Source organism: Protopterus annectens, chromosome 9.part0, assembly GCF_019279795.1.
Source record: "Protopterus annectens isolate FY-2018-M chromosome 9.part0, PAN1.0, whole genome shotgun sequence".
Lineage (NCBI taxonomy): Eukaryota > Metazoa > Chordata > Ceratodontiformes > Protopteridae > Protopterus > Protopterus annectens.
This window is the reverse complement of record NC_056743.1, coordinates 155,182,256-155,199,036: the sequence shown is the minus strand read 5'-3', so window position 1 is coordinate 155,199,036 and position 16,781 is coordinate 155,182,256. Positions and strand designations below refer to the sequence as shown.

At 37.8% G+C, this 16,781-nt stretch overlaps 1 protein-coding gene across 1 annotated transcript in view; it reads left to right on the top strand.

Annotated features, from left to right (window-relative positions):
- LOC122811097 (dispanin subfamily A member 2b-like) overlaps positions 1–16,502 on the top strand; it is a 320,198-nt gene extending 303,696 nt beyond the window's left edge. Inside the window, exon 2 of the mRNA XM_044082673.1 lies at positions 16,181–16,502. Within this exon, the coding sequence (XP_043938608.1) occupies positions 16,181–16,330 (150 nt within the window). The 3' untranslated portion in view covers positions 16,331–16,502. The remainder of the gene's footprint in view (positions 1–16,180) is intronic.
- Positions 16,503–16,781: the final 279 nt, after the last annotated feature.

Genomic DNA, 16,781 nt, shown 5'->3' with positions numbered 1-16,781 from the left:
TAGTATACAGGAGATAGAAGATGTGTTGTGAAGTGTGGTGTGGTATTATTGGTAGGTCCTGGGCCAGACTGTATCTTTCCCCTGAAGTAAGCAGAAGATAGGCATGAGTCCGTAAAGATGTTTGGCAATTTTCAGTTGGGTGGGGTAATGACTGAAGGGAATGGAAATAATGAAGCACTGTTACCCAACTAGTTGAGAAGTGATGGGATGTGTGTAGTAAAGGGAGTGAATGGTTGGGTAGCAGTGGTGGTAGTTACATAGTGAGTGTGGGTGGGATATGTGTAGTGAAGGGTGTGAACATTTGGGTAGCAGTGGTGGTAGTTACATAGTAAGTGAGTGTAGGTGCGATATGTTTAGTGAAGGGTGTGAATGTGTCGGTAGCAGTGGTGGTAGTTACATAGTAAGTGAGTGTGGGTGGGATATGTGTAGTGAAGGGTGTGAATGTGTCGGTAGCAGTGGTGGTAGTTACATAGTAAGTGAGTGTGGCTGGGATATGTGTAGTGAAGGGTGCGAGCAGTTGGTGGTGGTAGCTATATAGTAAGGGAGTGTGGGGCTGGTTGAGAAGTTGCAGAGTGAGAGAGAGAGAGAGAGAGAGAGAGAGAGAGAGTGAAGTTGGGTGATTTATCGTGAGAGATTTAGGGGCAAGAGAAAGAGATGTGGGTTGAGACAAAGTGAATAGTAGGGTGGTGATAACTGCTATTGTAGTTGACTGAGGTAACAACTGATGTGTATATTATTAGAAAAAAGTAACTAGTTGTAGGTTAGAGGAGAATGACAAAGCACAGGTTAAAGATGATAAGGTGTGAGGCATGGTGTGGGGGGATGAACACTATAGAGTGAGTAGTTGTGAAGGGCTAAAGGTAGTGTGGAATGCAGAAAAGGGGGGCAGGGTTTTGTGTTAGCAGTTGGAATGGGAAATGGGTGCAAGTAGCTGTGATAGGTATGTGTTACAAATTTTGTGTGTTGAATAATATTTACTCAAGCTGCATATTAAAGAATTACATTTTTTGTAAAAGTGGATGTACAGGAGTGTGTGGGAAGAAAAGAGTTAGTTTTAAGATGAGTGGCAAGGTAGGTGGAGAAAGTGGGTGGAGAAGCATTGAAATAAATTTGAGGCTAAGTGTGGCTGGAGAATTGGAGGTAGGAGCAAAGAAGCCCAGAAATCCCAACTTCCAAGATTCATTTGGTGGGCACATGCGTAATGATGTACTGAAGTCTAAGAAGCTTTGCCTTAACACAATTTCTCAAAAGGACACTATTTGTTTTACTCGTTGAAGCTAACATAGGAAACTCACAGTGTTTTTCAAAAACATGTAAATGAGGCTTCTACCAGTCACAATCTATTTTTCTGATCGTTACTAGACGGTTAATAATAGGTATCCTTAAACAGTGGGAGCAAACAGGATGTTGCCAACACCTTTACACGACAGAGCTTATAAACTATACTGCTGCTAAAACTACAATGTTAAATACATTATATTTAATCTAGTAAAGGTGTGATATGCCTTGTCAAGGAGTAGCCTAGAAGAAGTCAAAATGCTTGTGCATTGTGCAGTTGGGGATGAATTTTCACACTGCCAAGCACTGTATCCTTTCAGTGGATAAATGGGGTTGCTTGGAACCTAAAAAAAAAAACAACATAATAAGGAGAGATGCTAAAGGTTAGCTGCCAAGAGCACTGCTACCTATATATATATATATATATATATATATATCTACATATATATCTACATATATATATATATATATATATATATATATATATATATATATATATATATATATATATATATATATCCTTCTAATCATGCAGGTTCTTTTTGAAAGCTGTGAGGATGTCACTCTGAAAAACATGTAAAGATAATTTGTTCCAGGGACAGGTAACAATTTGCACAAATCTATCCCCCAGCATGTTTTATTTATCTTTTGGTAGGGGTTCATATCCTTAGTTTAAGTCTTTGTGGAGTTGTTTCTATTATGGAGGTACAACAGATCCAGTAAATTAAGGTCTGTAATGGCATGGAGTACAAGATGTAGATCTCCTCAATAGATACTGTAGCAAACAGAGTAGGGAGAAAGGGCTTCAAGCCTGCTTTTAGTCTGGAACTTTTGGGGCCTTTCAAGCTACATGATATGTTTAGTTAGGTATATGTCAAAACGGACACTGTACTCTATAACTGGCCTTATTATGGCTGAGGACAGAAGGATGAGAACTTCTTTTGACCTTCATAAGATACTTTTAGAAATCTGTTGGGCTAAATAGGATTTTCTGACTACTGTTGCTAGATGGTCATGCCTTTCATCTCTCCTTGATTTTGCCTTGTATATTTGCCCTGTACCCTGTAAATGTTGTTTAATAGTAAATCAATGAGGAATCAGTTGTAGCATGCATTAGTCTCAAACTTCATACTGTTCAGAAAATGCATGTTGATGCAAAACCTGTTGATCTATTAACTTTTAAAGTTAATTTGAATAATGTTTAAATTGTCCCTAATTTGGGGTCTTGCTGTCAACATTCATTTGTCCAGAACTGTTAGGCTAAGAAGATGAAATGTATATGCATAATAGATGAAGGAATCTAAGCTGTTGGCACAGCTGCCAAGGTCCCTGATGACCATGGTCATTCAGAGTGGGGTACTAGCTATACTTTAAGTTGTAGATGATGGGTGTTTACCAAATATGACAATACTAACTCCCTTTTCTGTATTTGATCGATTTGTAAGGATTATTCCTTACTCTCTTGTAAAATTACTTTAGAAAGAACTAATGTCCAACTTAGAAGCATCAGCAGATTTCATTAGCTATAGGTCTGGGTTTACTGTACATTAGAGAGGTCAGAAAAGTACATGCCAAAAAAGAGAGGCACCAGCACTGACTTTTGAGTGACTCCTCTTGTCACATATTTTCTGAAGTTGTACCTGCCACCTTAAGTAAGTGGTTTGTATCTTTCAGCTAATTTGTAATTTATGTAACTTCATACATGTCTACCCTGAGGTCTTTTAGCTTATTTATAATGCTAGCATGGGTACACTGCCAAAGGCCTTGACCAGACCCACATATGTTGTATGGACTGAATGCTCCCTATCCACTGCCTCTGTAGCCTTCTTAAAGAAATGTGCTAAGTAGACATGACCTAATCTTTACAAAACTAAGCTATTGATAGCTATCTGTATGAAGTGTTTATTTTGTCTGACTTTGTATGCTATAAAATACTTTCCACAGTCTTCAGATTAGATTAGTTAGGCTGATTTGTCTATAGCTCCTGGGGTCTGTGGTAAGGCTCACTTTATGAAGGGTCATAACAACTGCATACCCTATAGCTATGCTAATGTTATAAATACAGGAGATGTTCAGTGAGGGCTTGTTTGATGTTACTTAATAGACAACTAGGCAAATTACCTGGGAACATGGAATTAGTGTTTTTAGGCTTTGATAGTACAGTCAGGACGTGCTCCATGATGATTTTATGAGGCCTATGGGATTTAGGGATCTGCAGAATTTTAGTGACTGTTTCTGCAGTAAAAGTTGTACTATTTTCACTTTGAGATAGCCTTATTCTTTCTATCAGGTATAACACAATAAGTGTCTTTACCATGATTGGTGGCTTTACGCATTTGCACTGTTTCATTGGCTCTCATACAGTTAACTGCTAGGTTGTTCTGTAATTCTACAGGCATGTTCTGATTGGTTCTTAATCTCTTTTACTGATTTATTTATTATTTATTTTATTTATTTATTTATTTATTACATTTGTTAACCGGGAAAGTCCGACTGGGCCAGAAGCCCGTTTTCAGTGGGGGCCCTGGGAGAAAAGCTCCACAAACAGTACAATTAATACATTATCAGACACAGCATTAGTTCACTGTACAGCACTATTAAGACAATAATAATATAATTATATTTATAATTACCTAAGACAGTTATAGATAAAAATGATCCACAGAAAGCATAGTTGTACTCGAGATGGGACAAATTAGCCTAGAGCACAGTTTCCTATAAGCAGTGTTGGCAAGGTAGCAAGCATGGGATTAATACAAGGAATATTTAGTTGGGATGGGATCAGGGAGAAATTGTAGCAGTAGAGATGTGAGTTACCTGGATGGGTAGGGGAGAGTAGCGAGTGAATTTAGGAGGATTAGCCTGTGGTAAGTCAGGAGCAGAGCCAGTGGTTAGTTAGGTAGTTTAATAGTAGTTGATTAAACTCATGATGGTGTGGGTTTTTAGTTATTGCAGGGGGGAGTATATTCCATAACCTAGTAATTTTACTGGAGTAGAGACAGTCACCATGATACTTATTACATTTGGTGACCTTTAGTATAAATTTATTGAAGGATCTCAAGTTCCTGGGGTTAGGGTCTGGCTGGACGAGACTGGAGAGGACCGGGCAGTTGGTGGGAAGGTGAATAATTTTATGAAGTACTGATAGTTGGTTGAGAGACAGAAGGTTAGGGAGTTCTAGCCATTTTAGTTGAGTGAGAACGGTACAGTGGTGAGTCCTGTGTGGGGCATTCGACATAAATTTAGCAATTTTGTGAAAGCAGGATTCTAGGTTATTCAGGTCTGACTTCTGAAGTTTGGTGAATATGTGGGAGCTGTGAAGGAGGAGTGAAAGTAGGTGTGAACGGGCTGTGGCAAGCCTGGCATTGTGGGTCAGGAATGGTTTGGACCTATATCAGGTGCCAAGCTTAATGTGAACTTTTTTGATTGTTAAGGAGACATGTTTTTCAAAGGTAAGATTCTCATCAATTGTGACCCCTAGTAGATTGGTATGAGTTGTTGGTTCGAGCTTAGTGCCATTTGAGGAGAAAATAGATAGAGGGCATTCCAGGGTTTGGATTTCTTATTTTTCAAGATGTTATTTTTGTTTGGGTTAAGAATTAGTTGATGATCTGTGAGGTATTCTTCTATGCTAGCAAAGGATGATTGCATTTTTATTTGTAGTTCTTGTGGTGTTGGGGCAGAGCATATAAGGGTAGCATCATCTGCATATTGGATGTTCATGGCTAGTTTAGATGTTGTGCTGAGATCATTTGTGAATAGTATGAAGAGGAGAGGGTCTAGTATTGAGCCTTGGGGGACACCTACTGAAATGGCTAGAAGGAGGGAAAGAGTATTTTTCCATTTGGTCGCCTGCTGCCTATTTGAAAGATAGCTGAGGAACCATGACAGAGAGGGGGGTCCAGTCCATAGTTACAAAGTTTATTGAGTAAAAGCTGGTGGGAAACAGTGTCAAAAGCTTTAGACATGTCCAGATAGATAGAGGAAACTGATTGGCCTTCATTTAGAAGCTGATGAATGGTGTTTGTAAAAGAGATTAAGGCAGTGGAAGTACTGTGTTTGGGTCTGAAACTGTGATGGGAATGGGAAAAGAGATTATTTGAAAGCATATGGTTGAGAAGCTGTTTGTGTATGCATTTTTCTAGGATTTTGGAAATGGGAGATAGAATGGCAATAGGGTGGAAGTCGGATAGTTCTTTTGAAGGTCCTCCTTTGTGGAGTAGGATGATATGGGATATTTTCCAGAGAGTGGGCACATATTTTTCAGAGATTGATTGATTTATCAAGATAGATATGGGGTAAGCAATGGAAGGGTCTGCACTTTTTAAGAATTCATTTGGGAGCTGGTCAGCAGCCAGACAGCAGGGTTGAAGTTTGGCAACGATTTGTCCAGTAATTTTCCTATTCATGATTTGGTTGGTTCTTCCTTAACACTGTAACTGTTATTCCTGATTGGTCCACCAAGTCCCTCACTGATTTGACTGTTAAATCCTTTTGTGTTGTTTGATTGGTTCTAACACTACATTGTCTTTGGTATATAACACAGATATTTCTAATTGTTTTATTCACTTTCTGATGAAGTTCTGTAACAATAAAGGATGAAAGCACTAAAAGTTAATCAGGTCTTTGCGTCTGATTGTCCTTCTACATCCCTAGATGTGTTTTCCAGTTTCTGCAGTTTTTTTTCCCTTTGCATCAGTTTCTTCCTCTTTGACACAGATCTAAAGGGGCAGATGGCAGAACAGCAGATTGAACCAGGCTCTAGTAGCCCCAACCTCTTTAGCTCACTGAGCCAGAGTAATCCAGAATTCAGTATGCATTCAGTGGCATTGGATCTACTCACTGCCTTCTACAGACAAGCTTAAGCCACACCCAAAGCCCATGACCTCCTGAATGGTCTCAGCTGTCCTCACCAACAGCCACAGCAGCATGGCCGTTATTTAGCTGCATCCAGCAAATGACATTGAGCATCCACAGATGCCAACTTGAGAATCCAACCATGACCTGTGCCAATGATTTCTCACACACAATGCCCATAATCCTTTCTTTGGGAACCTGGCTGGCCCATCCACCAATCACCCAAGGGCAGAAACACCACTTATGGAACAATATACCAGTTGTCATTAATTCATTTAAAAGATGGAAAGGCTACTGATGTCCATCAACATCGAGTATGATATCTTCTATCTATCACAGTGTACATACAGCAACATAGTCCCACTTGGACTCAGGTGCTATAAATTTCCTAATGGCACCACCTGAAACTCTCCTATCTTTGATTAACTCACCAGGATCTATAATAACACCAGGCTGCAAGTACCCCAGGTCCTGATTAGGCACAACAAGGACAAACTTTCTAAACTGAAGGAGGACATCATACGATTACAAGCCACCATCCTGAACCATCCTTCATTTCTTGATCATAAACCCCTCTGGGATAGCATAACAGCCAAAATCAGTAGGCATGTGCCCACCCTTGTTCATCATAAGAGCAACAAACTTTCCAGGGATCTGGCCCAATATTGAGACCAACAAGCCTATGTTCTCTGGGACCAAAGAACCACATGAAGGAACAATGGATGGGTCCTCCCAGTACATGTGGGACCCCGGGTCCATACCTCCAGACTACCTTGGTGATTTTCCTCCCCTGAGACTCCCTCTGCACAACCACTGCTGATTCCTGAGGAACACATACCTACCTTCATCCCTGAACTCACTCCCAATTTTGGGACGAAATCTGAGTTTTTTTTATCCCCAAAAAGGACTTCACACAGAGGACGAGGGTGATGGAGGGGCAACAGTGGGAACAGCAAAGAAGGAACTCAGCTCCCCACTACATAAGAAACTCGGCGACCACTTCATGAACCAGGAACTGGACAACTACAGAGGGTACAGCATGATCATGAAGAACAGACTGAGGGCTGTGCCAGGAGCAGAGCATGCAGCTGACCCTAAACAGAAATAATGATTGCCCCATCTTTAACTTATCCCATGTACACTTTTCAGATGTACACATCAGTGTACTGAGCAAAGGGTTCACTTTCATCATCACCCAAAGAGCCGGCCTGCCTTTAGTGCTCTTGGATGTCAGGCTTTTCCTCAGGAAGCTTAATCTGAAATACCTACTCAAAGATTCCACCAATGATGCAGATATAATCATTGCACCTAAACTTAAAAGCCTGTACAATCCAGTGCTGCAATCCACTGTAGCAGCATAACTTTATATTTGTGAGAGAGACTTAAGAAACCTGATAAACCAAAAAAGCAGGGGCAAATGGTTCAACCTCCACCTCCCCTCAACTGGCAGCCCTGAAAGAACTGAAAGAGAACAACAAGATCTGCATTATGAATGCCATAAAGGCTCCGGTGTTATAATTATGGAACAGTGTACATCCAAAAAATTGAAGCTACATTGTTTAATAATGATTTTTACAAGGTAGTTGCCCTCAAAGGTGTATTAAGAGATTTCAAAGTGATAGATGAATTATTACTTAAACTGCATTTATGTGATAAGACTAACACATGATCTATTTGATTTCCTATCTGTCAGCAAACCTAGCCTGGGGAAGCTGTTTGTAATACCCAAGGTACACAAATGCACCTCAGACCCTCCCTTTTGGCACATAGTCAGCAGCCTTAAGACCAAAACTGAGAACATCTTTCAATATGTTGACAGCAAACTCAATCCCATTGTACAGTCCACCTGGTTCTATTTGAAAGAATCATGGATTTTCCTCAATGAGTTGCACAACTATGAGTCACCACTGCTGACAATTTTCTGGTCATGCAAGATATAGAGTCACTTTACACTAGCATCCCACATGGAGAGGGCCTTCAGCTCACCAAGCAATTCCTCTCCAACCCCCCCTTCAGTGACTCTATCGCGACCCTCTGTGACCTCATCTCTGTTGTATTAAGGTACAGTTTTTTTCACTTCCACCAAAACATCTATCACCAGCAGTGGGGGGTAGCCATGGGGTCCAAAATGGCCCCAGCCTATGCAAACTTGGTACATGGTGCATGGGAATATGAAATTCTCACCCAGATCCCAGGCTTCAAACACACCAGACTCTATTGTTACTATATAGATGATTTTTTTTTTCGTTTGGCATATCAACAAGGCAGACTCCAGGCCTTCTTAGCTGAGTGTCTAGCAGCATCAGTTTCCTCAAGTTCACAGTCTCTGGAATGGGCACACAAGCCCACGTCTTAGACATGACCATCACCCTGGATAAAGAGAACCTCTGCTTCAAGTCCAACTTCTTTAGGAAGGAGACTATAGGAATAATTTCCTGGAATATACAAGCCTACACCCTAAGTTCATGAAAAAGAGCATAGACAAAAGGCTTTCCTGCATCATCAGTGATGATGACTCATTCAGCCTGGAATGCTTCTTCCTAAAAAAATTATTCCTGGACCAAAACTACCCTGAACACCTGGTCAGCTCAATCCAGGAAGAGGTCACCCTCTGCAGGCACACCAGATTCCAGCCCATCCTAAAATTGGGATTCCATCCCCTCATCAAACAGAAAATGTATGATTTTGTCCTCAGTTTCCCCATCCCTATAATCCAGGATATGCGCCCCACCCGGAGAATCCTGACTGAGAACTGGTGTGTCATTCATAACAACAAAGAGCTCCACTCCACTGCATTCTGGGGAATAAACTACAATTTTGTTACAAAAAACCTGGACACTCAGACATACCTTCGAACTGCACTGAGACTCCCCCTTCCAGCTCCACCCCACAGAGTCATCTCACCCTGCAGGCATGTTCCTATGTAACCATTGTGTCATCTGCAAATACATCCTTGTTTGTAATGTTTTCCATTTTTTGCATTGTGATTTCAAACTAGAACTTGGACAACATTTTGATTGCAACACTTTCAAGGTAATTTACGCTGTCATCTGTGATCAGTGTAGCATTCTACATCAGCAAAACCTCGAGGAGACTGTCAGAAAGAATAAAAGAGCATTGCACAGTTCAAAGAAACCATGACACAAAGAATGCACTGGCAAAACACTACCTGACCTGCCTGGGCCAGCCCTGCTTCAAATTTTTTAATTCTTGAACGCATCAAAGACTTTATAGGTGATGTTAACAACCTCCTTGATGTCTGTGAACTGAGGTGGCAAATGTTTCTCAACTCCAAAGCTCCTCCAGGACTCAATAACGTAAACATTAAATGTACATTAAAATTCTACAGATAGCACTCCACCAGTGCCCTCGATTTTCTACAGATTTTTGTACTATTTCAACTTCGCGCTAACCTCATTCTTCCTACCAGGTATAACGCAATAAGTGTCTTTACCTTGATTGGTGGCTTTACCTGTTTGCACTGTTTCATTGGCTCTCATACAGTTAACTGTGTGTTCTGATTGGCTCTTACTCTCTTTTACTGATTTGTCCAGTAATTTTCCTATTCGTGATTTGATTGGTTCTTCCTTAATACTGTACTATTATTCCTGATTGGTCCACTAAATCTCTCACTGATTTGACTATTGATCCCTTTTGTGTTGTTTGATTGGCTCTAACACTGCACTGTCTTTAGTATATAACCACAGATCTTTCAAATAAATGGATCTTCATGTCTGATTTTTCTTCCATAGCCCTAGAAGGTTTTTTCAAGTTTGAAATAAATCTGTCTGGAAGTAAGTTATCTGTTTCTTTGGGATCTGTATGAATAATTCCATTTAATATTAGTTCAGAAAAATGCTTGATGCTATTTTTTCAATTTTCTAATATAATTAATGAAGGACTGGTAGTTCTGTTTTGGCTTCTGATACTAGCCTTAATTCTTCTGCATCTTTGACCTTCGTGATAGTTGTTTTTATTTCCTTGTTGGTCTTTTTGAAAGCGTCCTTAATGTGGGTACCTTTTGAATTACTACAGAACTTTAGATTTTTTTTTGTATTGTTAAAAAAATGTTTATTGCAGTGGAACAATGAGGTTGTTTATTTTTAAATTTCACATTATGGTTGAAATTTGATCGAACAGTTAAATCAATACAGTTTGGTAGATGGAAGTAGAACTTAGCTGCATAAGTGACAGCCGAAACTGCATGTCAGTAGTAAAACTGCGAATGGACTTCAAGTTTTTTACAAAGAATTTAGGTGAATCTGTATGTTTAAAGTCCTTATATTCAAAATTGTTTACAACTGGTGAGTTTGCTATTTTGAAGGAAAAAGTTATTGATTTGTGGTCTGATTTGACCAGAGAAGGAGATGCTATAGGTGTGGTACATTTTGAGATTACATTGACAAGAAATAGGTACAAAATGTCCTGACCCATGTTTGGCTAGTTAACCATTTGGTCAATGGAATTATCAATTTTTTGGCACAGGAATATTTGAACCTAGTAAACTTCTGTGGTGTAGGTACATCAGTTAACTGAGAGAGAGCTGAAATTTCACAGCATAAAGGTATTTTTCATTCGGGCTTTTCAGTGAGTACCTTTAAGAATCTTTCAAGGTAATTTAGGGATTGATTTTAGCAGCATAAAGTGTCCACAACAATGATGAAAATGTTTTCCTTTGAGCCATGAATGAACACAGGGGCTGTATACTGATAACAAATGCTAGTGAAATAAAACTACATAATTATGCGTCAGCATTATCAGGATATACAGTTCACAGCAATGACTGATCTTTTCTTAATAAAAAGGAGAAAATGAACAGTAAATACATGTGAGGAATACCTGTGCACCCCCAAATGATCATGGGGAACAAGCTAATAACACATCAAATGTTGTTTTCACTGGAAAACCAGTATGTCTGTAATGTATAAATGATAGAAAAGTCCCAGATTATACTGCAACAATATACAGTATTGTTAATTATCTAATATGAGTGTAATACTCGATATCAACATACTTTACGTTTCAGAAACAAGATGTTTGTAATGTGTTTGTGAATGAGCTAACAGTACCAGTTTGTTTATTGTAATAACCAGATTGTTCAGTGAATTACTAAATAAGACAATGGAGCTAGATAGCAACATGTTATAGGCTGTTTTAAGGGACAAAAAATATATTTTCTGGTTGTAAATGAGTAAAAAGGTCATTGATTATAAAGCAATAACATTGAATTATTTGTCTAATAAACCACAGGAAATAGGTAATAATGATGTATTTGGAAAGACAATGTATTTGCTGTGTTTTATTGTATCAAATGCCCCTTCATGTACTATAATATCCATATAGACCACCTAAGCATTATCTTATAATACCATGGAGGCTACACAGAAGTACATCAGGATACTTTCTGCACTTATTTTTACATCACACCAATGAAGCTGATTAAAGAATAGAATCTACTGTAGAAGATCAGTATGGAGAGCTGCCTCTATACCGTACCTGCTGTCTCTATTTTTTCTATCTTTTCAGTACCTCCCTCTACCCTTTCTGACTCACTGTATTCTATATGACCTAACTCTAATGGATCTGCCTTTGTTTTCACTTTCTACTTCAGGAAAACATTTAATTTGATATTTTTCTCATGATATGTTTATACAATGTAGTACCTGTAAACATGACAGAATATCTTGCTGTCTGTTGTATTGCTGTTATGTTATAAATGTTACTGACTTATACAAATGTTGCTTTTCTGCACTTTTGTAGTTTTATAAAATTACTTTGCATGTATATATCAATGTTTAATTTGCAATACATTCTGATTGTTTCTTTGTAATTATGTTATGGAACTTTTCTCTCCAAGCCTCTGATGAAAAGAGGTTCTGCTAAACCCAGTATGATTAACCCAGTGATTGATTATGTGCTATCCATGGGTAAGTAGTAAGCTTGCTGCCTTTGTGGCCATTTTAATCCTAGCAAATTTCCCTTCTAAAGGTACAGATTAAATCCTATACCTTGAGTATGTGAGGTAAGCACATTAATCGTCATACCAACCCACCAACCCAGTTTGCAGTTAGCTAACTGTCTTGACAATATTTAGGATCATAGTTATTGTCTCATTTTTAGTGTTTTGAGAACATTTAGGATCAGAGTTACTGTTATCATTTTTTTCAAGATTATGCTCAGTGTAATTTCTCCTTGTTTCAAGTTTTATGTGTCTTCTGACCTGGTCATGCCTGAAAAGGGTCTTAAGACCAGAGCATTTACCCCATTATAAATAAATAAATAAATATACCAAAATAAACCCAGTATCCTAATTGCTGAAACTTTTGAAAAAAATGTGTTTTTGATACTTTACATAATAATAATTATCATAAAGTATTGATACATCAAATATAATGACACAGATATCTGAAAAAATCAGTCCCATGCATAAATGTTTATCCACAAAGCCATGAAATATTAGCATATAATGGAGTGAAAGGGATAACAATTGCAGTGACTCCTTTTCATAAATAATAACAGTTTTCAAATCTGTAAAGTTTGCTTGCTAAACAGTCATACATAAACATACCAGAAAATGCATGTGAAGCATCACAGAAAGTACAGTTGTGTAAAATCTTACAATAATGGTAGATGTTCTTGCTTTCACCACTGCAGTATTCATAACTTATGGTATTCCCTGCTGTGAAGGCCATCATTTGGCCAACCTGCCAAAGTATACCATTGCTTTAATGTACACTGAACATCACCTAAAAACTCCTTGCGTAGCGTAGGGCATAAAGGTGACATTCAGTACCATCCTCAAAACTGATTGCCCCAGTAGGAACAGCAGTCCAAGGAAAACCATGGAGAACCTGCCCATCCAAGAAGGAAGACAGACTAGGGGGATGGAGGGAGGGAGTGAATACTGCAGTGGTGAAGGCAAGGACATCTACCATTATAGTAAGATTTTACACAACTGTACTATGTCCTTGCCTTCACCACTGCAGTATTCATAACTTCTCAGAGGGTGCCAAAGCTCAAGAAGAAACTTGGGAGGAGGAAGCAGCAGTAGTACCATCTAAGAAGCCATGAAGAATGGCACTAGCAAAACCAGATGTAGCTCTGGAGATACCATCCAACTTATAGTGTTTGGTAGAAGTTTGCACAGAAGTCCAGATAGATGCTTCAAGAATAGAATTGGTGTCTGAGCCCTTGAAAAAAGCACCAGAAGAAGTCCCACCTAAAACAAGATTTAATTTGGCAGAAGAAATCACTTATGCACCTTGGGAAATTATTGCTTGTATGACTTGAGTGCAGACATATTTATAAAGCTTGAATTAATCACAAATTAATCAGTGAAGCCCTCAAAAGTAAAGCAAATGACTGCAACATAATTTCCTATGTGCAGCTCCCTAAATTGCATAATAACTCCAAGACTGCCACAGCTCTGAGTAAACTGCAGTTTTCAGAACTGCTGTAACCTTTAACAAAAATACTCTCTTCTACCATAAACTGTATCTATTAGGAGATCATTTATACTGACTTGATACTCACTGAATCCATGTTTGATAGACTGCTGTACTACCAAAATCCCCACTGACTGCATTTAACAAGTGACACAAAAATATGTTGAACTTCTACTCAACAAATATTGAAAATTAGTTTGGGAGGTTGACATAATAGTTAAGGTATTTACCTTACCAACACAAGGTACAGGTTTGGATTCTCACATGGGGTAATTGGCTAGGCTTAAAATGACCCAGAAGGGCGGTTAGCCTAGTACTAATCTCTGAACCTATGAAAATTCCTATGATTACAGCACCATGTTTATACATTGATACTTTTAAAATGTAGGTGATTATTAATACTTTCACCTCAGACTAACAAGATGGTCATTTATTCAAAGTGTGCTATAAGCTCAACAATGTTTCTTGTTCTAACAACAGGAGGTTGTGCAATTTGTATACAAAATCACAATCCACTACTTATGTAAATATTCTGACATTTTGCTTTATGAAGTTTTGCCAAAAAATGTGGACTATTTTAAATTTTGAAAATAGTGATCTATGAGTCTGAGCATACATTTATTTTTATCAATTAATTTTCTGCTAGTACATCAAATTATCATTCTAGATGGTTTGGCTTCTGTTTTCTTTCTTTTTTTTTAATCTTCTTCCATTGGCAAGTTGGCTTATTGAGCTGTCCCCATCAGAAATGCAAGGCTGATAGTAAACAGTGACTAAAACAGAAAATCAGTAAATTCTGAAACTTTTTACACTTTGCAATGATTTAAAGCATGGAATGACTCATCTTCCTACATGCGCATACCACTGCTACTTATTTGGAGGGTGTATATTGTTTTGTCAAGTTGTAAATAGATTTTTAACTGGAGCTCTATGGATTAAAACCTTTGTCTCAACCCACTGAATCAATGGAATGAGCTATGAGTGCTATAATAAGGACAAGTATGTCAATACTCTGTCCTTTGGTTTGCAAAGCTAGGAAATAGCTGCTAACATGGGTCCTATAGGGAACACAAATCCCTTAACACTTGTCACTTATCACCTGGGTTTGATTATGCTAGGTTCAATACTTTTCTTCTGTTTGTCTTTCAGTGAACCAGCAACTTAATGAAAAATATGAGTCCCTTTTATATGCTAACTTTGTGATCTCTGTACCTTAGACTAGGGGGAGGAATGGTTTGAGATATGATAATCTTGGGCTTTAGTATATATACCCCTCAATGTACTTATAGATTGCAGTTATGGTCATTTTAATTTCAACAGAAACCTAAATGTAGAGACCCCATTTTCACTAACCTTTTCTTAGTTTTAAAAATAAAGTATATTGGAAGTAACTAGTGTTTGAAGCCATCCCATTTTCAGGTATCTAATGTCCCTGTGTCTCACAAATGGTGCCTATGGCAAGCCATAAATGATGTCCTAACAGTATAGTAGAAGACAACTTGAATGTACAATGAGTGACAGAATTTGCAGAAACCAAGTTGCATGCTTTAATTTCCTTCCACAGCTCAAAAATATGCCATAGTTGAAATGGAAAGCCACAAGATGTCTGGCAGGCATGTATAGAGTGTGACGTTAAATCTAACTTGTAGTTCACAGTGGACTGGTATGCCATTCAGGATGCCTTATCTACTATCTGATTGGAAGGATAAGATCCATTTCCCTGTTGTATCAGTTAGCAAAAATTATCAGAAATTTAACAAATAGAAGGATAATATCACAAAGTGTAAAACTGCTAAAGAGCTCCATTTTTTGGAGAAACATACACAGTCATATATACTTATTTACTTCCAATTTGGTAGCAGGATAAAAGTTAATTCAAAGAATGGTGACTTGGAATTTTACTGACTACTCGGGAAGCTATGTGAAGAAAGACTTAAATGATTGAATAGGTGTGCATTAGAAGAAAACGAGAAACAGCATTATAAGAAAAATATACAGAAAAGATAAAATAAATTCACAAAAGAGTATGGCAACTTTTGTATAAAGAAATATATACAAAAAAGAGGGATAAGATTTAAATGTAAAGCCATCTATGCTCAAGTAGATCATAAGGAAAATATATTTATTTGGGCTCTAGCAGTGGGTGTAAAACAAAAGCCTATATGTAAAAAGCATCAGTTCAGAAACTTACAAAGAATTCAAGAAAAAATATTGCAGGAGTAGCATATTTTACAGAACTTAGGATGGTTTACTTTCTCTTTCACTACAATTAGCAACTAAACTTAAGAAGATAAATAAGTGCAATGAATGTGTCAAGCAGTCATTATCTGCAATGAAATTAAGATGCTGTAATGCAGTGTGTGCAACTCTAATATGGGAGCATTGGATGAAATTAACTGTTACATTACATGTCTGCATATATTTTGTATGCTTTATATCTGAGTGATAATGATTTAAAGGCTATTATTTTTCATTCTGGTATTCCAGGTATAGTTAATGTTTATATTATACAAATGACTAGTTATTTAACTTATACAGGGTGAGCTGTCAAACAAATTGACAAGTTATGTTGATCTATTGCTTACTTTTTCTCTTTTCAGTCTAGAGATCAAGTGATTATTGGAAATACTGAAAAAGCACATTTCTTCGCAACCAGAGCAAAGCGCTTCAATATTGCTGCTGTTATTGTGTTCCTGATATTATTTGTTACTCTGATCATCTTGCAAGCTACTGGACATTTGCATGAATGAGAACTTCTTCAGTTGCGCTATACCTGTGTCCAAATGGCCTTGATGTTTCAGAAAATCCTTTCAATTTTATGATATTTGTACCAGAATTATATGAATATAAAACTGCATGCATAATATTGCATATGCATATTTATCAAAATATGACTCTGCATAACATTCAAACAAAATATATACTTATGAGGTCTGTTTACCTAAAACATTGTTAATATTATATATAGTGTAACACAGATTTGCAAACAAGTTGATTTTATTCAGCATTCTTCCTTCCTTTATTTGTAGTCTGTTTTATTTAGAGAATGTTAACTGTTTGGTCATTAGCTCGTTGGATTTCTTATCCTCGGTGTAATACACTACTTGCTGTATTGAGAACTGCTTTTTTTATATGGAACTCCATATCTATGAATCTGTGAACTTCACAGATGTGAATAATAAGAGGTAAGCTGGGTCACGT